This window comes from Staurois parvus, unplaced genomic scaffold (assembly GCF_062004578.1).
Source record: "Staurois parvus isolate SC_StPar_1 unplaced genomic scaffold, SC_StPar_1.0 ptg002175l, whole genome shotgun sequence".
In the NCBI taxonomy this organism is placed as follows: domain Eukaryota; kingdom Metazoa; phylum Chordata; class Amphibia; order Anura; family Ranidae; genus Staurois; species Staurois parvus.
Genome location: NW_028319971.1, coordinates 45,115 through 71,965, shown reverse-complemented (window position 1 = coordinate 71,965; position 26,851 = coordinate 45,115). Strand labels below are relative to the sequence as shown.

Genomic DNA, 26,851 nt, shown 5'->3' with positions numbered 1-26,851 from the left:
TAAACAATTGATGTCATTTTAGTTGCATTTGGGTAGTTACAACGTCCTTGTAGGATTTGATTCTGAATACAATTCCAAATGTACACTATAGTCCCTAAACCCCTTTACAGCATTGGGGGTTGAATAATTTTGGACACAACTGTATTGAAAGACTCCCGATGTGTACAATCACAGCGGGTGACGGCGGGGGGGAGCTTGTGTCATGCATGCACGTGCAGGGATCAGGCAGCGATGCACCAATATGTAGCTGTGCCTGCACGGGCCGCCAGTACATTGGGCGGGTGATGCAGAAGGGGGTAACAATGGAGTAGTCGAAGGCTCACCACACGTTACAATCTGAACATACAATCTCAGTAAAATAAACTTCAGGTTTACAAAATCAATGTAACATTGAGACCTACCCAAGGTATCCAGTCAGGTAGGTCCTGGCACTACATTCTAGATAGATCTAGGTTGAGACAAAGCCAATGTCTCCAAACTTATCAGTACTAGGGCCACATTGTAAATTCTAAAAAAAAAAAAATAGGTGGGGCCAGGGACGGACTGACCATTTGGAAACTCGGGCACTGCCCGAGGGCCTGGGGTCAGTAAAGGGCCCCATGAGATGCCCCTGGTACCTTTTTCATAGGCTTTTTTGAGTTTGGGCAAGGACACAGGTGCCTCAGGATCCCCTATTGCCCAGGGGCCCCATGAGTTGTCAGTCTGCCCCTGGGTGGGGCCTTACGTCAGGATCCCCACTAGGGGCCCTTTACGCCAAGGTTACCATATGAATCCCTCTTCTATCAGTTACCCCATTAGAGTCACCCCCATACCACTATAAGGCATGCAATGTGGCTCAAGCTGCAGGGCAGGAACCAGGCAGGTCTGGAGTGAGGAAGTGCTGTCCTTCTATGAACATTGGAACAAGCACAATATTGGTTGCTAAGAAGTTGGCGGTCTTAGGAACCAACAATGGGGACGTAGACAGCACAGCGGAGGGAAACGTCTGCGGTGAGGGGGAAGAGACCATAGGCAGCCTGAATTCTCAGTCTGTGCACATGGAGGATATGACACTGACCCTAGCCACGGGCCGGATAACACCTTGTAATAGGCAGGAGGTGGCCCGCAGGTTGTAGTTTAGAGGCCCCGATCTAAAGAAAGTTATGGGGCAGCACGGTGGCTAAATGGTTAGCACCTCCGCCTAGCAGTACTAGGGTTATTGGTTTAAATCCCAACCCAGGCACCACCTGTCTGGAGTTTGCATGTTCTCCCTGCGCCTACGTGCGTCTCCTCCGGGGACTCCGGTTTCCTCCCACACTCCAAAGACATGCTGGTAGGTGAATTGGCTCCTGTCTATATTGGCCCTAGTATGTGTATGTATGAATGTGAGTTAGGGGCCATAGATTGAGGGTTAGGGACTGAGGGATTGATGTGAATTGAATACTATATATATATATGTACCAGTAATAAATAAGTAGAATCAGATTGTAATGTGTGTGGCTGCTAAATCACTGGCATACACTGTTCGAAGAAAAGTACCCCGTTACATTGGAAATGTTCACCCAGTACCAGGGGCAGACTGACAACTCATGGGGGCCCTAGGCAATAGGGATCATCAAGCCCCTGTGTCCTTGCCCACACTCAAACCACACCCAAAAAAGCCTATGAAAGGTACCAGGGGCATCTCATGGGGCCCCCTACTGACCCCGAGCCCTCGGGCACTGCCCGAGTGCCCCAATGGTCAGTCCGCCCCTGCCCAGTTCTCCAAACTGTATATACAGTCAGGTCCATAAATATTGGGACATGGACACAATTCTAACATTTTTGGCTCTATACACCACCACAATGGATTTGAAATGAAACAAACAAGATGTGCTTTAACTGCAGACTGTAGCTTTAATTTGAGGGTATTTACATCCAAATCAGGTGAGCGGTGTAGGAATTACAACAGTTTTCATATGTGCCTCCCACTTGTTAAGGGACCAAGAGTAATGGGACAATTGGCTTCTCAGCTGTTCCATGGCCAGGTGTGTGTTATTCCTTCATTATCCCAATTATGAGCAGATAAAAGGTCCAGAGTTCATTTCAAGTGTGCTATTTGCATTTGGAATCTGTTGCTGTCAACTCTCAAGATGAGATCCAAAGAGCTGTCGCTATCAGTGAAGCCATCATTAGGCTGAAAAAACAAAACAAACCCATCAGAGAGATAGCAAAAACATTAGGCGTGGCCAAAACAACTGTTTGGAACATTCTTAAAAAGAAGGAACGCACCGGTGAGCTCAGCAACACCAAAAGACCCGGAAGACCATGGAAAACAACTGTGGTGGATGACCAAGAATTCTTTCCCTGGTGAAGAAAACACCCTTCACAACAGTTGGCCAGATCAAGAACACTCTCCAGGAGGTAGGTGTATGTGTGTCAGAGTCACCAATCAAGAGAAGACTTCACCAGAGTGAATACAGAGGGTTCACCACAAGATGGAAACCATTGGTGAGCCTCAAAAACAGGAAGGCCAGATTAGAGTTTGCCAAACGACATGTAAAAAAGCCTTCACAGTTCTGGAACAACATCCTATGGACAGATGAGACCGACATCAACTTGTACCAGAGTGATGGGAAGAGAAGAGTATGGAGAAGGAACTGCTCATGATCCTAAGCATACCACCCCATCAGTGAAGCATGGTGGTGGTAGTGTCATGGCGTGGGCATGTATGGCTGCCAATGGAACTGCTTCTCTTGTATTTATTGATGATGTGACTGCTGACAAAAGCAGCCGGATGAATTCTGAAGTGTTTCGGGAATATTATCTGCTCATATTCAGCCAAATGCTTCACAACTCATTGGACGCTTCACAGTGCAGATGGACAATGACCCAAAGCAGACTGCAAAAGCAACCAAAGAGTTTAAGGGAAAGAAGTGGAATGTTCTGCAATAGCCAAGTCAATCACCTGACCTGAATCCGATTGAGCATTTCACTTGCTGAAGACAAAACTGAAGGGAAAATGCCCCAAGAACAAGCAGGAACTGAAGACAGTTGCAGTAGAGGCCTGGCAGAGCATCACCAGGGATGAAACCCAGCGTCTGGGGATGTCTATGCGTTCCAGACTGCAGGCTGTAATTGACTGCAAAGGATTTGCAACCAAGTATTAAAAAGTGAAAGTTTGATTCATGATTAATATTCTGTCCCATTACTTTTGGTCCCTTAACAAGTGGGAGGCACATATGCAAACTGTTGTAATTCCTACACCGTTCACCTGATTTGGATGAAAATACCCTCAAATTAAAGCTGACAGTCTGCAGTTAAAGCACATCTTGTTCGTTTCATTTCAAATCCATTGTGGTGGTGTATAGAGCCAAAAATGTTAGAATTGTATTGATGTCCCAATATTTATGGAAGTTCCTGTATGGGCATAGATGAGCATTGTACATTTCTCTTGCTAGCTCAGGAACATCTCTGTCCACTTAGCATGTAGCACTACATATTAAGATTAGTCAACATCAGCTGCCATTTGGGATTTTTGCTGGTATACTGAGCAGCGTGTGGTATGGTTTCACAATCACGAACACAGTCTGTAAATTAAAGCTGAACTCCGGGATCAGCAAATATTGTCTAAATCCATCCATTGTGTATTCTTCCCGAACCTGTGCGGTAATCCAGTGTAAAACTGTATCGCTGTGCAGGAGACTTCCTGTAATAAAGACCGCTGACTGCTGATCTCTTTCCTTGTGCAGGGTGACTGGTCTAGTCTCCGCCCCCCTGATATAGTAGGTGGGGCCTGCTGAGCCCTTCCACACAGCTCTGCTGAACCACTTTGTAATTGGAATACATTGTTTGAGCCTGTACTACTTAAAGTGACAGGAAACCTTAACTTTGGCTTTTAATGCGCACAGAATGGATTTTTTGGCTATTGAGAAATGTATTTAAGTGAAAGTGTTTGCGCCCGGAGTTCAGCTTTTAGTGTCCCACTCACCCACCGTGTTTGCTCACCTCATCATCTCCCTTGTAGGGGGTGGAGCCTTTGCCCCCCGCTATGCTGATGCCCAGACCCCCAGTCTGTCGCAGAATGGTGAGGGTAAGCTGGAAGAAGAGCACACAGCACATTAGGTTGATGGTAATATGAAAAGCGCTGGGTGGGGGGGGGGGGGGGGGTGGGAGTAGAGGGTGAAATCACATTCGATCACAGGCAAGGCCCTGGAATATGACGATGAACCAATCACAGCTAGAATACAACCCCGAACCCTCCACAGAACATGCACACACAGGGATTTTCACAGACATCTTTGGATCAGAACACAGGAACGGCACAGCCGGAGAATGTGACACATACTGAAAAATGGGTCATTGCAGATATTCCGTAAACCATATAATAAAGCTGAACAAAATGTTTGCCGAAACCCTCTGCCCTGAACAGGGACCGGCTGGGTTCCCTTACTGTCCAGATGATTTCCGAGATCCTGGCTGGTCTCCTACGCATAAAAAGAATGGTCATTCCCTCTCCTTGAACCCCTTCCTGCCCAGGCCCGGCATCCCTTTAATATCCTGTTTAACAAATTCAGTATAATAGAGATCAGGTTGCCACTGTGATTGGCAGTCACAGTGGTCACTTAACTGGGAGACAGTCTCGCCAACTGCCAACCATTAGAGACTAAGAGCTGTCATAGGCAGATACAGTGGGCCAAAAAAGTATTTAGTCCCCACCAATTGTACAAGTTCTCCCACTTACAAAGATGAGAGAGGCCTGTAATTGGCATCATAGGGAGACCTCAACTATGAGAGACAAAATGAGAAAACAAATCCAGACAATCACATTGGCTGATCTGGAAAGAATTTATTTGCAAATTATGGTGGAAAATAAGTATTTGGTCAGCTACAAACAAGCAAGATTTCTGGCTCTCACAGACCTGGACCTTCTTCTTTAAGAGGCTCCTCTGTCCTGCACTCATTACCTGTATCAATGGCACCTGTTTGAACTTGTTATCGGTATAAAAGACACCTGTCCACAACCTCAAACAGTCACACTCCAAACTCCACTATGGTGAAGACCAAAGAGCTGTCGAAGGACACCAGAAACAAAATTGTAGACCTGCACCAGGCTGGGAAGACTGAATCTGCAATAGGCAAGCAGCTTGGTGTGAACAAATCAACTGTGGGAGCAATAATTAGAAAATGGAAGCCATACAAGACCACTGATAATCTCCCTCCATCTGGGGCTCCACGCAAGATCTCACCCCGTGGGGTCAAAATGATCACAAGAACGGTGAGCAAAAATCCCAGGACCACACGGGGGGACCTAGTGAACGACCTGCAGAGAGCTGGGACCAACGTAACAAAGGCTACCATCAGTAACACACTACGCCGCCAGGGACTCAGATCCTGCAGTGCCAGACGTGTCCCCCTGCTTAAGCCAGTACATGTCTGGGCCCTTCTGAAGTTTGCTAGAGAGCATTTGGATGATCCAGAAGAGGATTGGGAGAATGTCATATGGTCAGATGAAACCAAAATAGAACTGTTTGGTAGAAACACAACTTGTGTTTGGAGGAGAGAGAATGCTGAGTTGCAGCCAAAGAACACCATACCTACTGTGAAGCATGGGGGTGGCAACATCATGCTTTAGGGCTGTTTCTCCGCAAAGGGACCAGGATGACTGATCCATGTACAGGACAGAATGAATGGGGCCATGTATCGTGAGATTTTGAGTGCAAACCTCCTTCCATCAGCAAGGGCATTGAAGATGAAACGTGGCTGGGTCTTCCAACATGACAATGATCCAAACATACCGCCCGGGCAACGAAGGAGTGGCTTCGTAAGAAGCATTTCAAGGTCCTGGAGTGGCCTAGCCAGTCTCCAGATCTCAACCCCATAGAAAACCTTTGGAGGGAGTTGAAAGTCCGTGTTGCCCAGCGACAGCCCCAAAACATCACTGCTCTAGAGGAGATCTGCATGGAGGATGGGCCAACATACCAGCAACAGTGTGTGCCAACCTTGTGAAGACTTCCAGGAAACGTCTGACCTGTCATTGCCAACAAAGAATATATAACAAAGTATTGACATGAACTTTTCATATTCACCAAATACCTTTTTTCCACCATAATTTGCAAATAAATTCTTTCCAGATCAGCCAATGTGATTGTCTGGATTTTTTTCTCATTTTGTCTCTCATAGTTGAGGTCTACCTATGATGCCAATTACAGGCCTCTCTCATCTTTGTAAGTGGGAGAACTTGCACAATTGGTGGGGACTAAATACTTTTTTGCCCCACTGTAGGCTGCTATGCTGGAAGCATGCTCTTGGCACAGACATTCACTGTATTGGACCCTGCATTCACTATATCCGCTATCCCCAGACCCTGCATTCACTATATCCGCGCTCCACGGACCCCGCATTCGCTATATCCGCTCTCCCCGGACCCTGCATTCACTGTATCCGCTCTCCCCGGACCCTGCATTCACTATATCCCCAGAGAACTCCCGAAATAATTATCTTTTGATCCTGTCTTCTCTAATCCTCCCCTTCTTTTACTGTCCCCATCCATCTGTCATAGTACAGAGCAATGGCAAATCTGTACATGTTTTCTTTGCTGTGTATTGCTAGAGTTTGAGTTTTATTTTTTTTGGGGGGGGGGGGGGGGGTGCATGTGACAAGGCCAAACAGCACTGCCCAGACAGAGGGTCAGGGGTCCTACAGCTTCATAGGACAGTCAGCGGAGAATTAAAACTCCTCCTACAAGATTAACCTGTGCTCAGCTGGACACTGATAGAAGTCACAAGACTGCTATATACTGCTGATGAGAAAAGGTATTTACCAGTTTATATTCACTACAATATTCTGAGTACTGTGGGAGACCAGATATAGTGAATGCAGGGTCCCGGGAGGCCAGATATAGTAAATGAGTGTATGCAGGGTCCGGGGAGAGCGGATACAGTGAATGCGGGGTCCGGGGAGAGCGGATACAGTGAATGCGGGGTCCGGGGTGACCGGATATAGCAAATGCGGGGTCCAGGCAGAGCGGATATAGCGAATGCGGGGTCCGGGGAGAGCGGATATAGCGAATGCGGGGTCCGGGGAGAGCGGATATAGCGAATGCGGGGTCCGGGGAGAGCGGATATAGCGAATGCGGGGTCCGGGGAGAGCGGATATAGCGAATGCGGGGTCCGGGGAGAGCGGATATAGCGAATGCGGGGTCCGGGGAGAGCGGATATAGTGAATGCGGGTCCGGGGAGAGCGGATATAGTGAATGCGGGCTCCGGGGAGGCCGGATATAGTGAATGCGGGGTCCTGGGAGACCGGATATAGTGAATGCAGGGTCCGGGGAGACCGGATATAGTGAATGCAGGGTCCTGGGAGACCAGATATAGTGAATGCAGAGTCCAGGGAGAGCGGATATAGTGAATGCAGGGTCTGGGGAGAGCGGATATAGTGAATGCAGGGTCCAGGGAGACCGGATATAGTGAATGCAGAGTCCAGGGAGAGCGGATATAGTCAATGCAGGGTCTGGGGAGACCAGATATAGTGAATGCAGAGTCCAGGGAGAGCGGATATAGTGAATGCAGAGTCCAGGGAGACCAGATATAGTGAATGCAGAGTCCAGGGAGACCAGATATAGTGAATGCAGAGTCCAGGGAGAGCGGATATAGTGAATGCAGAGTCCAGGGAGAGCGGATATAGTGAATGCAGGGTCCGGGGAGAGCGGATATAGTGAATGCAGGGTCCGGGGAGAGCGGCTATAGTGAATGCGGGGTCCGGGGAGAGCGGATATAGTGAATGCAGAGTCCAGGGAGAGCGGATATAGTGAATGCAGGGTCCGGGGAGAGCGGATATAGTGAATGCAGGGTCCGGGGAGAGCGGATATAGTGAATGCAGGGTCCGGGGAGAGCGGATATAGTGAATGCAGGGTCATGCATTTAGTAACCCTTTAAGGTGGGAAAACCTACATAATGTATTTATATCATAAAATAAACAAAGGTGGAGCATTTCGTAAGACATTAACATTTACTTATCTGTCGCCATTCGCCTTAAAATAAGAAAAATCCATTGAACATTGCCAGTGGCGGCTCTGGGAAGGGATAAAGATCAGACAATTTGTTCAAAGTCCACCTTCAGAATGGTCAACCAGAAGAGTCTGGAGGTGCCCAGAGACCAGCCTGATGCCCACTTCAGCCATAAATGGACTGCTTTTCCACCAGACATCTGCTTAGTCAAGTAGTTGCAGGCCTTACATCCACGGATCTAAAAACAATCCTCAGACCCAATATGACAAAGCCATATCAGTGATGTTCCAGCTTTCAGGTGACCACATCCGGCCAATCCAGACTACAGACAAGTCATCTCACTGACTCCGCATGGATATATGGCAGCTGCTACTGTGACTTGCACATCTCCTGGGGCTGTCATCTTGGTCCTGGCCTCATCCTAGAGAGAATCTTTGGACCGGAACAAGTATGCAAGAACAGTTCAGACTTCACAGCTACATCCTTGCTCCAGGCTTTGTGACTCACTATGTAGTATATCAGGAATACATACACTTGTTTCAGGTCAATGCGTAGGGTTGAAGTACCAGGATGATGACACCCCAAAACCATCCCGGGACTGGCAGCTCCAATAAACTCATCACGAAAGACTTCCTTTAAAGGCATCATTCATCTTTACCAAAAAGCTTTGACTAAAGCTGAATAGTGCCTTTGCTGTATGTGTAGGCCATTTACATACTTCCTCAGGCTAGGATTAAATCTCCGCGTTCCTGTGGGCCGCGTTTTGCTCGGGCACGAGACCCCATTCAGTTGAATGGGCTGCCGTGCCCCAGGACAAGCAGGGAAGAAGTCCCTGCACTTCTTCTGAAAAAGCAGCCCGCACGGGAAACCTCAGTTCCCAATACGGTTGCGATTCCCAGGGTGTGCGATGGGCCATTAGAATTAATTGTAATGGCACCCGCTCACGGGTTTGCATTCCTCTGTGCGGGTGGTGCGGCTGCATGGATCCGCAGCAGCACCACCTGCACAGATGTGAACCTAGCCTGAGGCCTGACTGAAGAGCTCCCAGAGTTTGCATCATCCTGTCCTAGGACATTGCTAACACACTCCCAGCAGTTACTGCTCACCTCCACCTTTACAGGAGCGAGCTCTCAAATGCTGGGCTCAGAGCTGCTGTGTCGCAGGAGAGAAAGTGAACGTGAGGTGGGCTTAATCAGAGAAAGAGCTTGCCCCTGTAATAGTGGATGTGAATGGTTAGAGCTACGAGTCCATTAGCAATCTCCAAGCAACAAGGCAGGACAGGTTAAAGTGGAGTTCTACCTGAAAGAAAAAAAAAAAAAAGTCAGCAGCTACAAAAACTAATAATACAGCCACCTACCTGTCCCTCGGTCCAGCGGTGTCCTCACCACCGCTGGTTTCACCGGCCGTCTTCTCTCCCTGGGGCCGACATCTTTAGTGTGGGCACCCAGCTGTGACAGCTTGCGGCTTCACAGCCCGGTGCCCACTGTGCATGTGTCAGAAGCGCTGCGCTTCCTGAATGGTCCTGTAGTCTTCTGGGACCTGTCACGTGTCCCAGAAGACTACGGGGAGGGAGGGGGTGGACAACTTCCGCTTCCAATCGCCTAGGTAATTGCAGCGGGAGTGGGTACCTGTCACATTTGGGTACCAACTCCCCGCCCCCCCCCCCCCCGGGAAGGTGCCCATCCTTAATGGCGAGCGCTTTTTTATGTGCAGCCCCTCTTCCCCTTATGCTTACCTGAGCCCCATCTAGATCCAGTGATGCGCATGAGAGCCTAGGGTGTCCCATGTCTCTCCCTCTTCATTGACCGAGACAGGAGCAGGTTCCACTGGGTCCTGCTACTGTTAATAATAGCCAGTGAGCCAATGAGGAGAGAGTGCGGGGCTGAGCCGTGACTGTGTGTGGACACACAGAGCAGCGTCTCAGAATCGATCCTGCTTGGGTGACCCCACAGTATGCTACTTGCTGTGGGGGCACTCGGCAGGAAGGAGGGACCAGAAGTGCCTCAACGCCCCCCCCCCCCCCCAAAGGTGCCCATCCTTAATGGCAAGCGGGGGACAAAGGCTTAAAGCGGAACTTCCCCTTGGATGGAGCTCCGCTTTATTGTCATCTTTGGGAGTGTTCCAGACAGGCTTTGAGAGGGACACAAATGGCCTACACCTATAGCATGGGTATTATTTAAAAAAAAAAAAAACCCAAAGATGTTATACTTACCTGCTGTGTAATGGTTTTGCACAGAGCAGCCCGACCCTCCTCTTTTGAGGTCCCCCACCGGCAGCCTGGTCTCCTTCCCCCTGCCAAGTGCCCCCAGAGCAAGCCGCTTCCGCTCGCGCTGCTGAGCCGGCTGTGTGTGTCCATTGACACACAAAGCACGGCTCAGCCCCGCTGCTCTCTCCCGTCTGTGATTGACAGCAGCAAGAACCAATGGTCCCCTCTGCTGACTCTCTGTTCAATGAGTGGAGAGCCGCTGCTCTTGTGCACATCGCTGGATCGAGATCAGGCTCACAAGTATTAGTATTTAGTAAGTATTCAGGTGGGGCTGGGGGGAGCTGCATGCAGAAAATGCATGTAGAAAAAGTATGTAGTGCATAGTAACCAATCGGATTCTAACTTGAGCTTGTTCCAATGAAGCTTTGACAATAAAACCTGGAAGCTGATTGGTTACTACAAACAGCTGCAGTGGACCTTGTGTGCTCTGGTTTGAGTAAATCTCCCCTCTCTGTGTGTATGAGAGGGTTTGGAAGGTATGCCTATGTGAAGTCTGATGATGATCTCCAACTCTCCACAACCTTGTGCATTGCATGTGATTGCATGGCATCTCTGTTCATTTGGATGCTGCAGTTGAAGGGCAGTAAAAGTGTGGCTCACACACAGGCATTATATTTTCAGCCTCTCTGAATGAGCCTTAAAGGGGTTGTAAAATCTTAAAGCGGAGTTCCACCCAAAAGTGGAAGCTCCGCTTGTTTGCCTCCTCATCCCCTCCACTGCCATATTTGGTACCTTTTGGGGGGGGGGGGCGGATACCGGTTTTTGACAGGTACCAGCTCCCCACTTCCTGCTCTGTACGCATCGGCAAAGGGAGCCATACGTTTGGCTGCCCTCCTTCCTACACCCAAAAGTGGAAGCTCCGCTTGTTTGCCTCCTCGTCCCCTCCACTGCCATATTTGGCACCTTTTGGGTGGGGGGAGGTAGGAGCGGATACCTGATTTTGACAAGTACCAGCGCCCGTGAGCCGGAAGTTCAGCCGCCTTTCTTCCTCCACTCAAAAGTGGAAAGTGGAAGCTCTGCTTGTTTGCCTCCTCATCACCCTCCGCTGCCATATTTGGCACCTTTTGAGGGGGGGGGGGGGGGTATGAGTGGATACCTGATTTTGACAGGTACCCACTCCCACGTCCGGCTCAGTTTGCCTTGGCTAATTGAGCCAGAAGTTCGTCCCCCCTCCTTCCTCCACCCAAAAGTGGAAGCTCTGCTTGTTTGCCTCCTCTCCCCCTCCACTGCCATATTTGGTACCTTTGGGGGGGGGGGGGGGGGGGGGTATGAGCGGATACCTGATTTTGACAGGTACCCGCTCCCACTTCCCAGCGGCTCAGGATCAATCCTGCTTGGGTGACCCCACAGTATGCTACTTGCTGTGGGGGCACTCGGCAGGAAGGAGGGACCAGAAGTGCCGGCGGGGAAACTAAGAGGAGAAGAGAATTGGGGCCACTCCAAAACCACTGCACAGAGCAGGTAAGTATGATTTATTTTCATTTTAAAAAAATATGCCTTTACCTTTGTCCTAGAAAACCTCTTCAGGGCTTGACTCACCAATCTTGTCTCCAAGTATAACCCAAACCGTACTCTCCACTCTTCGCACGACCTCCTGCTCTCTAGCTCCCTTGTCTCCTCCTCCCATGTTCATCTCTAGGACTTCTCCAGGGCTTCCATCCTCTGGAATTCTCTAACCCAAATTATCAGACTATCGCCTACTCTGCTCACTTTTAGGCGATCTCTGAAAACCGATCTCTTCAGGGAAGCCTATCCTGCCCTCAGCTAATAATGGAATCTTCTATTCCTTCTACCAGTCCATCCCCCACAGTTACTAACTTTTTGTACCACTAGCCCCTCCCTCCTAGATTGTAAGCTCCCAGGATCAGGGCCCTCCTATCCCTCTTGTATTGAACTGTATTGTTGCTGTATTGTCTCCCGTTATATTGTACAGCGCTGAGCAAACTGTTGGTGCCATAAATCCTGTCTAATAATAATAATTACATTTACCGCAAAGTAAAAATGCGGTGTACTAGGCAGGAAGTGTCCCTTCTGGTGGGCGATGCCTTGCATTCCTTGCACTAGTAAAGCTCAGAGTGCGGTTTATTTTTTTTCCAATTTGTTTTTTTTTTTTTTAACTTTATTGAAATGTCAGTTTGCATGGAAACGTGGTGCAGAACGGAAAAATGCTGACATGTTGCAGATTTCACCACAGCTCACCCATAGGCTGTGTGTCCAAGCGGTAAAAGGGCACGTAGGAAACAACTGCTTTCTGCACGCCCTTTGCGGTGTTCCTCGAAAGCAGAACACAAGAAAATCCGCGCAAAATGCGAACAAACCCTAAAATACTTTTCCGCGTTTTGCGTCATCTCAGAAGATGAATTGTGAATTCCTAGAAGCTAACAATCCAGCGTGAGAGCGAAGGACAGACACGAGATACAACCATCACCAGGGGGGAATCGTGGCGCTGCGGGGCGAAGGAGTGCGCTTGATTGGCTGAGTGATTTCAGGTAAGGATGAAGGGAAGGCGGAGGCAGAGGGAGGAACAGAGAGCGCCAAGCTGCGGTACACACCTCTTCCTCCTCTATCCTTGCAGGCTCAATCAGAAGATTATTCACTTGATCAAACGACACACCCTGTTAGGAAGGGAATACGGCAGAGACAGATGAGGAAAGAGAAGGAGAAAGAGACAGGCATGCGGATTAGTGGAGCAAAAATTAACAAAAAAAAAAAAAAAAAACACCCAACACCAATGACCCACCTTTTGTTGTGTCTCCTCTGAGGCAACATACTAGACATCATCATTCCTGCAGTTACTGTTAGACCGGATGTTCGGCTTAAAGAAGAACTCCAAGAAGCCCTAAATGTGTATGAGGGCCACGTGTAACCTGTCCACACTGTCTGGTTCTAACTCCGGCCCAATGGAAATCATCTTAGTGAGAACCAATCACCACTGGGCTCGGGCAATAATCTGAACACTCCGTCTTAAAGAAGAACTGTGCAGCCTCATGTATGAAAGATTACATTCGGTCTTCCTTCGATTAAATGGCTTCAACTCAACTTCCGCTGGTTCTATTACTATCGTTTGTTTTTTTGCATGACGTCATGTAACCACTTCAGGTCCGGACACTTTCCCCCCCTTCCAGTCCGGACGCTTTTACCCCCCTTCCAGTCCGGACGCTTTTACCCCCCTTCCAGTCCGGACGCTTTTACCCCCCTTCCAGTCCGGACGCTTTTACCCCCCTTCCAGTCCGGACGCTTTTACCCCCCTTCCAGTCCGGACGCTTTTACCCCCCTTCCAGTCCGGACGCTTTTACCCCCCTTCCAGTCCGGACGCTTTTACCCCCCTTCCAGTCCGGACGCTTTCACCCCCCTTCCAGTCCGGACGCTTTTACCCCCTTCCAGTCCGGACGCTTTCACCCCCTTCCAGTCCGGACGCTTTCACCCCCTTCCAGTCCGGACGCTTTTACCCCCTTCCAGTCCGGACGCTTTCACCCCCTTCCAGTCCGGACGCTTTTACCCCCTTCCAGTCCGGACGCTTTTACCCCCTTCCAGTCCGGACGCTTCCCCCCCTTCCAGTCCGGACACTTTTACCCCCTTCCAGTCCGGACACTTTTACCCCCTTCCAGTCCGGACACTTTCCCCCCCTTCCAGTCCGGACACTTTCCCCCCCTTCCAGTCCGGACACTTTCCCCCCCTTCCAGTCCGGACACTTTCCCCCCCTTCCAGTCCGGACACTTTCCCCCCCTTCCAGTCCGGACACTTTTACCCCCTTCCAGTCCGGACACTTTTACCCCCTTCCAGTCCGGACACTTTCCCCCCCTTCCAGTCCGGACACTTTTACCCCCTTCCAGTCCGGACACTTTTACCCCCTTCCAGTCCGGACACTTTTACCCCCTTCCAGTCCGGACACTTTCCCCCCCTTCCAGTCCGGACACTTTCCCTCCCTTCCAGTCCGGACACTTTCCCCCCCTTCCAGTCCGGACACTTTCCCCCCCTTCCAGTCCGGACACTTTCACCCCCTTCCAGTCCGGACACTTTCCCCCCCTTCCAGTCCGGACACTTTCCCTCCCTTCCAGTCCGGACACTTTCCCCCCCTTCCAGTCCGGACACTTTCCCCCCCTTCCAGTCCGGACGCTTTCCCCCCCTTCCAGTCCAGACACTTTCCCCCCCTTCCAGTCCGGACGCTTTCCCCCCCTTCCAGTCCGGACGCTTTCCCCCCCTTCCAGTCCGGACGCTTTCCCCCCCTTCCAGTCCGGACACTTTCCCCCCCTTCCAGTCCAGGCCAACTTTCAGCGCTATCACACTTTGAATGACAATTGCGCATATGAATATGAATTTTTTAGCATTTTTTTGAGACAGATAAAGCTCTATTTTGGTGGTATTTATTCACCGCTGGGATTTTTATTTTTTTGCTATATAAATGAAAATGTCCAAAAATTTTGAAAAAGTGTTTTTCTTATAAAATTCTGCAAATAAATATTTCATCATAAATCTTGGCCAAAATTTATTCCGTTATCTTTTTAGTAAAAAAAAAAATAACCCAAATTAGTTTATAACCAAAATTATAATTTTTAAAAAAAAGTTTACATTATATTTTTTTATATTATTTGTTCATACTATGACCCTAGCAGTACAGTGTCACCATGGTGACACTGTACTACTTATGGGGGGTGATGAAGATTTTTTTTTTTTACACTGATTGCTTTTACACCCATAAAAGCTGTAAAAGCAATCATTTCTTCTTCTCTCTGGCTGCATTCTTGCAGCCATTGGGAAATACAGTGTGAGCTGTGATTGGTCACAGCTTGTCACATGGTACAAGGCTGTTGTGAATAGCCCTGTACCATGTGATCTCTGTGATCATTCACAGATTTCCCATATAGTAAGCAATGATATCAGAAGTGACATCTTGCTTACTACTATTCATGTGATCACTGATTGGCCAATCAGTGATCACATGAATCGGGACCTCACACAGAGGTCCTGTACAGCAATCAGTGTTCCGCTGTTTCCAACAGACACAGCGGGCACCGGATCGCAGTGCCGCACACTCCCAATTAGCAATCACATGAATCGGAATCATTCACAGATTTCACACGTAGTAAGCAATGATATCAGAAGTGACATCTTGCTTACTACTATTCATGTGATCACTGATTGGCCAATCATTGACCACATGATCGGACCTCACACAGAGGTCCCGTACAGTGATCGGTGTTCCTCTGGACACAGCAGGCATCGGATCGCGGTGCCACGCACTCCCAGGGAGCGCACACAGGCTAAAATGGAGGAGGCCGTTTATGAACGGCAACCCGCCCCTGCACTGCTCCCGTTCGGCCGTTTATATACATGGGCTGGACGGGAAGGGGTTAAAGCGGAATTTTACTCTCTCAATCAACACTATTTTTAATCCTTATGCTGCGAATATTAGGAAAAAGAAAGGCAGATTATAGTTTTTTGTTTTTTTTTACATTTCTTCAGTTACTTCCTGGTTTCCATGCCTAGGCAAATGATGGCATATATCCCAGGAGACTTAAGGAGGGGAGGAGCTAAGCACACCCTCCTGCTGGCATGCTTGAACTAAGGGCAGCTGGACTCCAGGAAGTAACTTAATCTGCCCTTACTTAAGATGGCCAAGGCCAGAAATGCTAGAGGAGGCGATTTCTCTGCAAAATAAAAGCATGGAGACATGGATGGATGGGAAAGTTTGCTTTGAATATAAATCTGTCAGATTTAATTTTGTTCAGCTTAATAATGTATGGCCAGCTTTATGGTAAACTCCGGCCTCGCCTCTCAAGCTAAAGATCAGCCTCAAAGTAAAATAAAGCCAAATTTTCTTTCATACGTGGGCTAGCACAGTTGTATTTCGATAATAAACAGATTCTTGCAGAAACCCAGTCAGGCCGATTTTCTTTAAAGCAGAACTCCAGGTAAACGGTTTTTATTACTGTTGTGTAAAGAAGTTACCTTTAATGAGGTGTATCCCATGTCCTGGTTTGCTGCTTATTTTTATAAAATTTACACTTTCATCAGCGCTGGATAGTATAGCTGAAACTACTTTGGGGCCTGAAAGAACCTAGGAATGCCGCGCCAAGAAGGAAGACCGTTTTCCCTTGAGTCTCCATGAATAAGGGGGCTGACATCACTGTAGACTTCATTCAAAAACTATGAAGCAGATAGGTATGAAAGATGCCGATCTCCCGGCCAACCCATGGAAAATTAAACTAGAAAGCGGCCTCAGCTGTTGCTGCTCCTGCACAAACCATGCCCCCCCCCCATCGCTGCTGCATTTAAACCCTCCCACCGGGGGCTTAGTGTCTGTGGCAATACTCGCTAGTAGGCGTAGTTTGTTAACCACTTCAAGTCCGGACACTTCCTCCCCCGCTTTCCCCCCCTTCCAGTCTGGACACTTCCTCCCCCACTTCCCCCCCCTTCCAGTCCGGACGCTTTCCCCCCCCCTTCCAGTCCGGACGCTTTCCCCCCCCCCTTCCAGTCCGGACGCTTTCCCCCCCCCCTTCCAGTCCGGACGCTTTCCCCCCCTTCCAGTCCGGACGCTTTCCCCCCCTTCCAGTCCGGACGCTTTCACCCCCTTCCTGTCTGGACGCTTTCCCCCCCTTCCGGTCCGGACGCTTTCTCCCCCTCCTGGTCCGGACGCTTTCTCCCCCTTCCAGTCCAGACACTTTCCCCCCCTTCCAGTCCGGACACTTTCACCCCCTTCCAGTCCGGACACTTTCCCCCCCTTCCAGTCCGGACACTTTCCCCTCCTTCCAGTCCGGACACTTTCCCCCCCCTTCCAGTCCGGACGCTTTCCCCCCCCTTCCAGTCCGGACGCTTTCCCCCCCCTTCCAGTCCGGACGCTTTCCCCCCCTTCCAGTCCGGACGCTTTCCCCCCCTTCCAGTCCGGACACTTTCCCCCCTTCCTGCCCAGGCCAATTTTCAGCTTTCAGCGCTATCACACTTTGAATGACAATTGCGCGGTCATGCAACACTGTACCCATATGAATATTTTAGCTTTTTTTTTTTAGATAGATAAAGCTTTATTTTAGAGGTATTTATTAACCACTGGGATTTTTATTTTTTTGCTATATAAATGAAAAAGTCTAAACATTTTGAAAACAAAAAGTGTTTTTCTTATAAAAGTTTGCAAATAAATAATCTTTCCTCATAAATCTTGGCCAAAATGTATTCAGTTATCTTTTTAGTATAAAAAAAAATAACCCAAATTAGTTCATAACCAAAAATTATTTTTTTTTTTACATTTTTATATATTTATTTATTTTTTTAAACATACTGTCACCCTAGCAGTACAGTGTTACCATAGTGACACTGTACTACTTGTGGGGGGTGATGAAGATTTTTTTTTTTTTTTTACCCTGATTGCTTTTATACCCTTAAAGTCTGTAAAAGCAATCATTTCTCCTTCTCTCTGGCTGCATTCTGGCAGTCATTGAGAAATACTGTGTGAGCTGTGATTGGTCACAGCTTGTCACATGGTACAAGGCTGTTGTGAATGGCCCTGTACCATGTGACCTCTGTGATCATACACAGATTTCACACGTAGTAAGCGATGTCAGGAAGTGACACCTTGTTTACTACTATTCATGTGATCACTGATTGACCAATCAGCAATCACATGAATCGGGATCTCACACAGAGGTCCCGTACAGTGATCAGTGTTCCGCTGTGTCCTTCAGACACAGTGGGCACCGGATTGCGGTGCCGCACACTCCCAATCAGCAATCACATGAATCGGGACCTCACACAGAGGTCCTGTACAGCGATCGGTGTTATGCTGTGTCCTCCCAGGGAGCGCACACAGACAGGGAAGTGGGAGGACGTTTATAAACGGCCACCCGCTCCTGCACTGCTCCCATCTGGCCGTTTATATACATGGGCCGGACAGGAAGTGGTTAATGAGTGACGGCTGAGGCCACATTTTATTCTCATCTTACATGGGCTGGCTGGTGAAAGAGGTGTCTATTTTGGGATAGCTGCTGCCCTCACCCACGGAACCCGTATTGTTAACCTTCCACCTCTCCCACTTGTCCATTCAGAGAATGTCTTGCGTTCTGCGAATGATAAACAAGGTTCCCCGTGAACAGGCAAGGAGAGAAAGGGACATATAAAAGACACTATGGGTGCTATAAATGATAGCAGCAGTGGACTAAAAGTATAGAAATAACTATACTATCCGGAATGAAAGAAAGTGCAAATTTACAAAAACGGGCAGATTCTGGATGTATCAATAAATGGTAACATTTTTAACACAGCAATAATGACTAAAATCGATTTTCCTGCAGTTCTGCTTTAAAAGAATGTTCATTCGTCAAAGAAAATAAACTATTACAAATTTAAGGTTCATACATTTGGGTTTTATCTCCTATGGTGCCAGTTCCTCTGTAGCATGTCAGTACATATCTGCACTGAGGGGAAAAAAGAAAAAAAAAAAGGAGATTGTCTTTGCTCTGCGTATCTTAAAGTATATCTAAGCCCAAGACAAATAAAAAGTAATAAATCGCAGCCTTTTCCAGTCTTTAGATGTGCTGGCTGCTTTACTTTTCGTTCTTTTTTCACCTGGTGATCCTGCCTATACACATTTCCTGCCCTAGGGTGACCACACTCACCCTAGTGCATCTATGGAGAAGCAGCGCCCCTCTTAGGACAGGAAACATATTAGGACTACAGAATAGGTCCCTTAATTTTCATAACATATGGGGGGGTAATCTGGAGAGAACTAGGAACAATGTAACTGATATCTGTCAGTCACAAGCAGCAAGCACGGGAAGGTATCGGCTCACTGGATTTCTGGCAGGATCATCAGGTATCTTGCACTTATCAGCAAATTCTAAAAAAATGTTTTCTGTGGTATATTTAAAGTACACCTAAAGGCAAAACTTTAAAAAAAAAAAAAAAAAAAGAGGGATTAAAACCATATAGGAGTTTTTATTGCCGTCTGTGCCCCCGTCAGGGAGATTCACCCTATTTGTCCTGTTTACGGTCATCATTAAAAGTAAACCTAAAAGAAAATCCCAAATTGTGTTTTGTTATCACAACAATAAGGCCTCTTGCACACAGGACTGATGTTGGGGCATCTGCTTTTTGGATGTCATTTCAGGCATTTGTTTTTGTGTATTTGTGCATATTTATGTGCATTTTATTTAGAGAAAATTCATTAATTTTTATATTGTAAAGCGCTGAGCAAACTGTTGGCGCTATATAAATCCTGTATAATATAAATCCTGTATAATATAAATCCTGTATAATAATATAAATCCTGTATAATATAAATCCTGTATAATAATATAAATCCTGTATAATATAAATCCTGTATAATAATATAAATCCTGTATAATAATATAAATCCTGTATAATAATATAAATCCTGTATAATAATATAAATCCTGTATAATAATATAAATCCTGTATAATATTATAAATCCTGTATATTATAAATCCTGTATATTATAAATCCTGTATAATATTATAAATCCTGTATAATAATATAAATCCTGTATAATATAAATCCTGTATAATATTATAAATCCTGTATAATATTATAAATCCTGTATAATATTATAAATCCTGTATAATATTATAAATCCTGTATATTATAAATCCTGTATAATAATATAAATCCTGTATAATAATATAAATCCTGTATAATAATATAAATCCTGTATAATAATATAAATCCTGTATAATAATATAAATCCTGTATAATATTATAAATCCTGTATAATATTATAAATCCTGTATAATATTATAAATCCTGTATAATAATATAAATCCTGTATAATAATATAAATCCTGTATAATAATATAAATCCTGTATAATAATATAAATCCTGTATAATAATATAAATCCTGTATAAAAATATAAATCCTGTATAAAAATATAAATCCTGTATAATAATATAAATCCTGTATAATAATATAAATCCTGTATAATATTATAAATCCTGTATAATAATATAAATCCTGTATAATAATATAAATCCTGTATAATATAAATCCTGTATAATATAAATCCTGTATAATATTATAAATCCTGTATAATATAAATCCTGTATAATAATATAAATCCTGTATAATAATATAAATCCTGTATAATATAAATCCTGTATAATATTATAAATCCTGTATAATATAAATCCTGTATAATAATATAAATCCTGTATAATATAAATCCTGTATAATATAAATCCTGTATAATATTATAAATCCTGTATAATATAAATCCTGTATAATAATATAAATCCTGTATAATAATATAAATCCTGTATAATATTATAAATCCTGTATAATAATATAAATCCTGTATAATAATATAAATCCTGTATAATATTATAAATCCTGTATAATATTATAAATCCTGTATAATAATATAAATCCTGTATAATATAAAAATATAAATCCTGTATAATAATATAAATCCTGTATAATATAAATCCTGTATAATAATATAAATCCTGTATAATATTATAAATCCTGTATAATAATATAAATCCTGTATAATATTATAAATCCTGTATAATAATATAAATCCTGTATAATATAATAATATAAATCCTGTATAATAATATAAATCCTGTATAATAATATAAATCCTGCATAATATAAATCCTGTATAATATTATAAATCCTGTATAATAATATAAATCCTGTATAATAATATAAATCCTGTATAATAATATAAATCCTGTATAATATTATAAATCCTGTATAATATTATAAATCCTGTATAATATAAATCCTGTATAATAATATAAATCCTGTATAATAATATAAATCCTGTATAATAATATAAATCCTGTATAATATTATAAAAATATAAATCCTGTATAATATAAATCCTGACTAATATAAATCCTGTATAACATAAATCCTGTATAACATAAATCCTGTATAATAATTAAGATTAATGCCTATATTTGCACGTAAATGCGTGAATGCTGCATAAATTACTGACCAAAAATGCAGATTTTCCAATTTTATTATTTTTTTTTTACTGAAGAATACACGGCGCTTGTTTATGCACCTGTGTGCAAAGGCACATTTTAAAAATTGGGCTTTTACTTCTGTAAAAAAAAAAAAAAAATACTGTACTGAGCTTTTTCAAGCTGCAAGAGGCCTAACAGAGGGGAAATCTTCCAATGGGGACACTGGTGGGCGCTCCAAAGGATTCCCTTAATTTTGCAGGGATTTCCTCCAACTTCCTGTTTGGCTATGGCACAGGAAGTGAAGGGAAATCTCCCCAATGGGACACAGATGGCAAAACATAAAATTAAGGATTCCCTTAATTTGCAGGGATTTCCTCCAACTTCCTGTTTGGCTATGGCACAGGAAGTGAAGGGAAATCTTCCCAATGGGACACAGATGGCAAAAAATAAAATCTGCCAGGGGTTACAACACTTGTTTACAATATCCAAAATAAAAAACAAAGGTTTTGCCTTTAGTTCTCTACTTTAAGAGACCAAAACCAGGAGATGTCCATAGGTAGGGCTCACATACACTTTAAGTAGCCAAGGACATGGGCACAAAGCCGGCAAGGGCATCATGGCCTGCATGAACACTTTAGCTACTGTCCCGTTGTGAAGTGAACAAGTATATGTGTTCTGTGGTTGCATATCCTATAAAAACAAAAAAAAAAACTAGACTGGAGTTCTTCTTTAACTTGGCCTTTCACACCTCAAGACTGTATTAATTCTGAGGTCAGAGGCACCACGAGACATGAAATGTGTGACAAAACAGCATGAATACATTATCATAATATCGTGGATCCCGCTGGGACGTCTCCTTCCCTGAAAGAGCAGAAAGCGAGGCAGCACTGGAGACAACATTGCAATCTGTTTAGTTGAATTCTGTCAATGTTGGAGCAGTAAAAGCGCAGCGCAAAGCATGCTGGGTGTATTAAGGGAAAGGGCGGCAAAGCTGTAGGGCGAGGGGGGACCAGATGAATGGGAGGGTGGGGTGGGAAGAAGGTAAATTACACACCAATAATACAAAAAGGAAAGACTGCTCGGCCGCTGTGTGCATACTTACATTACAGACTCTTCAGCCAGTGGCGCAGCACAAAGCTCTCAGGCCCTAAAAGTAAAGAACCACCCCGACTCCCAGATACACTAACCAACCCTCACCTGGGGTTTTTTTTTCTTACTAAACATGTGGGGCTTACAGTATAAAGGCTCACACAATTCAACTTTTATTTTTAAATTTTTAGTATACAGGAACTAGTATTTTTTTTTCCTATCATGGGTCTTTATCTCAGCATGCCCTGGAACTACAAGACCCAGCATTTCCAGGAAACCTGTTTTTGAGACTACATGTATCTGCCTGGAGTTAAAGAAAAATTCTCATCAGTAATAAAAAAAAATGTAGCTGCAGGTGTACGGATTCATCTTTACGGTTGTCATTATTGGCTGATCTCGGGCGTGCGCCTGCTACCGGACACAAGCGCTGTCAGTATTCATCGTCTAGTGCGCAGAATGGGTGAACATAGGTGGGGGAGGGAGGTGCAATGTTCACCATGCTAGCTTAGCATTCATAAGATCAGTATAAACTTTACTGGTACAAATGAGAACACGCTCAAGTTAAAAAATAGTGTACATCCCTTTATGCCATCATTAAAATGTAAATGCATCAACATGATCCTTCAAATTCATAAACCCACATGATTACCAACATCTCCTCCTGACTATATATTTTCAAATATCACATACAGTCCACATTTCGTTCACAAAGTATACAACGTACAGATATCACATCACTTATGAGGGGGAATTCTCTTAAAGTTGAGTTCCACCTGACAAAAAAAAAAAAAAAGTCAGCAGCTATAAAAACTGTAGCTGCTGACTTTTAAAATACAGCCACTTACCTGTCCCTCAGTCCAGCGGTGTCCTCACCACCGCTGGTTTCACCGGCCGTCTTCTCTCCCTGGCGCCAGCATCTTCAGATTGCGGCTTCACAGCCAGGTGTCCGCTGCGCATGTTTGAGAAGAGCTGCGCTTTGTGAATGGCCCTGTAGTCTTCTCAGGCCTGTAACGTGGCCCAGAAGACTACGGGGAGGAGAGGGGAGGAAGGGAAGAGCAGGGAGGAAGAGAGGGAGGGTCAGGGAGAAAGGGAGGGAGGGGCAGGGAGGAAGGGAGGGAGGGGCAGGAAGGGAGGGAGGGAGGGGCAGGAAGGGAGGGAGGGAGGGGCAGGAAGGGAGGGAGGGGTGGGGGGGCGAGGGAGGAGGGGAGGGGCGAGGGGGGGAGGGGCGGGAAGGAAGGGAGGGGCGAGGGAGGGGCGGGGAGGAAGGGAGGGGCGAGGGAGGGGCGGGGAGGAAGGGAGGGGCGAGGGAGGGGCGGGGAGGAAGGGAGGGGCGAGGGAGGGGCGGGGAGGAAGGGAGGGGCGAGGGAGGGGCGGGGAGGAAGGGAGGGGCGAGGGAGGGGCGGGGAGGAAGGGAGGGGCGAGGGAGGGGCGGGGAGGAAGGGAGGGGCGGGGAGGAAGGGAGGGGCGGGGAGGAAGGGAGGGGCGGGGAGGAAGGGAGGGGCGAGGGAGGGGCGGGGAGGAAGGGAGGGGCGAGAGAGGGAGGCGATCGCAGGGGAGGGAGGAGGGAGGGAGGCGATCGCAGGGGAGGGAGGAGGGAGGGAGGCGATCGCAGCGGAGGGAGGGAGGAGGGAGGGAGGCGATCGCAGGGGAGGGAGGAGGGAGGGAGGCGATCGCAGCGGAGGGAGGGAGGAGGGAGGGAGGAGGGAGGGAGGCGATCGCAGCGGAGGGAGGGAGGAGGGAGGGAGGCGATCGCAGCGGAGGGAGGGAGGAGGGAGGGAGGCGATCGCAGCGGAGGGAGGGAGGAGGGAGGGAGGCGATCGCAGCGGAGGGAGGGAGGAGGGAGGGAGGCGATCGCAGGGGAGGGAGGGAGGGAGGCGATCGCAGGGGAGGGAGGGAGGCGATCGCAGCGGAGGGAGGAAGGAGGGAGGGAGGCGATCGCAGCGGAGGGAGAGAGGAGGGAGGGAGGCGATCGCAGCGGAGGGAGAGAGGAGGGAGGGAGGCGATCGCAGCGGAGGGAGAGAGGAGGGAGGCGATCGCAGCGGAGGGAGGGAGGAGGGAGGGAGGCGATCGCAGCGGAGGGAGGGAGGGAGGCGATCGCAGCGGAGGGAGGGAGGAGGGAGGGAGGAGATCGCAGCGGAGGGAGGGAGGAGGGAGGGAGGCGATCGCAGCGGAGGGAGGGAGGAGGGAGGGAGGCGATCGCAGCGGAAGTGGGAGCGGGTACCCCAAAGGTGCCAATCCTTAATGGGGAGTGGGGGACCAAGGCTTGAAGCATAACTTCCCCTTTTGGGTGGAGCTCCGCTTTAAGTCAACGCATTTCTCGTAAAGCTTCAAGACCAAGTGAGGATCAAGTGGGAAGATAATAGTAATAATTAAATGTGAATAAAACCAGCCTATTAAAGCACATAGATAATTTATACATATTGAAACCTAATTTTTATTATTTACAAAACACACAAATATACAGACATGTGCGATGACAGTATGCATCTAAAGTGGGCAAAAGAAGCGGCAAGAAATGGGGCAATCCCCCTGGGAGAGATTCTGGGTTAAACCCGGACCATGAACAAAACCAGCTCAGGAGGGTCCATAAAAAGCTTTACCAGAAACACATTGACTTAAGAGGATCCCTCATCATGAGTTATGTGATAAAGGAACATTGTATACATTATGAACAAAACATGAACTGTATGCGATATTTGAAAATATATTCGGTTAGTCAGGAAATGTTGGCAGCCATGCAGGTTTATAGATTATTTATTTATTTTTTTTTTAAATAAAATCACTTTAATAGAATCAGCAGAAAACCTTTCAGCGTCATTCATTAATGTGGATAGTAAGGACAGGCGAGCACTGAAGGCAGTGATTGTAGTGCATTTATCAGAAGACGGGAAGAACCGTCAACTCCGGGCTACATGTATTCTGATTCCCACGGTCAGCCCTGCACAAAGGTGGGGGGGGGTTATCCCTCCTCCCAATAAATAATGTCATAAAAGTCTATGGATTATCGTCTCAGGACAGCTGAGTGGAGGATTCTAGGAAGACGTGGTTCACTGGGAAGACCCTCTTCATTGATCCACCTCCTGTCGTCTCCACCAGGAGGATTTTACAGCCGCGGGTGATGCAGCCCTGGAGGAAGTCCTTCAGCTCCCTGGAGCCCCCCCGAGCTTGGCTGGCAATCTCAGCTTGGTGTCTAGGTTGTAACAGATGGTGCTGATCCACCGAACGGTGATCCAGGGCTTGCGGGAGATCGGCAGGGAGAAGAAGCCCAACGAGATGGGCAACAGGATGTTCAGGATTAAGTTGAAAATTTCGCTCAACGCCAAACTTTCCAGAGTCCTGCATTTGTCCCACCACAAGGCGGTGTAGTCCAGCATCCGCAGGGCCGCCATGATGACAGTTCCAGATGCCCAGTAGACTACAGTGTGGATTAATGACAGTTTGGGGACATCCCCCAGCAGATCTCCTCGGCCCGGCTCTGACAGTACTCGCCCCTCCGGAGGAGGTTGTTCAGGACATGCACTGCACACAATTCCAGTCGCTAACGCCTGTGAAAAATCCCCGACCATATACTATTTTAACTTGAGTGTATTCTCATTTGCACCAAGAAAATCTGTAGTAATCTTTATTGTATGTTGAAGCTACACAATTATTGGATGTGGTACAGAGGTGGTGGCTATTCCCTAATAAATCCTAACATCAACAGTGATGATTAGACTGCACTTTGTCCCCCTGGAGGACTGGAAAAACTGCATGGTGAGCCTGAAGGTGTGCATGGTGAGCCTGAAGGTGTGCATGGTGAGCCTGAAGGTGTGCATGGAGAGCCTGAAGGTGTGCATGGAGAGCCTGAAGGTGTGCATGGAGAGCCTGAAGGTGTGCATGGAGAGCCTGAAGGTGTGCATGGAGAGCCTGAAGGTGTGCATGGTGAGCCTGAAGGTGTGCATGGTGAGCCTGAAGGTGTGCATGGAGAGCCTGAAGGTGTGCATGGTGAGCCTGAAGGTGTGCATGGTGAGCCTGAAGGTGTGCATGGTGAGCCTGAAGGTGTGCATGGTGAGCCTGAAGGTGTGCATGGTGAGCCTGAAGGTGTGCATGGTGAGCCTGAAGGTGTGCATGGTGAGCCTGAAGGTGTGCATGGTGAGCCTGAAGGTGTGCATGGTGAGCCTGAAGGTGTGCATGGTGAGCCTGAAGGTGTGCATGGTGAGCCTGAAGGTGTGCATGGTGAGCCTGAAGGTGTGCATGGTGAGCCTGAAGGTGTGCATGGTGAGCCTGAAGGTGTGCATGGTGAGCCTGAAGGTGTGCATGGTGAGCCTGAAGGTGTGCATGGTGAGCCTGAAGGTGTGCATGGTGAGCCTGAAGGTGTGCATGGTGAGCCTGAAGGTGTGCATGGTGAGCCTGAAGGTGTGCATGGTGAGCCTGAAGGTGTGCATGGTGAGGCGACTTCTTCTTTAAGCTGAAACCCAAAGGTTACCTAATCCTGGTCAGCACATACATAGAAACTTTGCTGAAGAAAAGTCGTGAGACAAAACAAAATCATTTTCTTAGATGCAGTAACCAGCCCCATTCATTTTTTTTTAATTCAATATACCAGTCTACCAATCGGTTTCCTCAGC

The 26,851-nt window shown here is 46.8% G+C and overlaps 1 protein-coding gene and 1 pseudogene across 1 annotated transcript in view; both read right to left on the bottom strand.

The window, feature by feature from the left end:
• LOC149432274 (protein scribble homolog) overlaps positions 1-26,851 on the bottom strand; it is a gene marked incomplete at its 5' end in the record, with an annotated part of 151,174 nt that overhangs the window by 81,070 nt on the left and 43,253 nt on the right. The window contains 2 exons of the mRNA XM_089665299.1: positions 3,967-4,056; positions 12,786-12,848. Coding sequence (XP_089521425.1) covers positions 3,967-4,056; positions 12,786-12,848 — 153 coding nt within the window. The remainder of the gene's footprint in view (positions 1-3,966; positions 4,057-12,785; positions 12,849-26,851) is intronic.
• Positions 25,033-26,017, bottom strand: LOC149432275 (josephin-2 pseudogene; annotated as a pseudogene).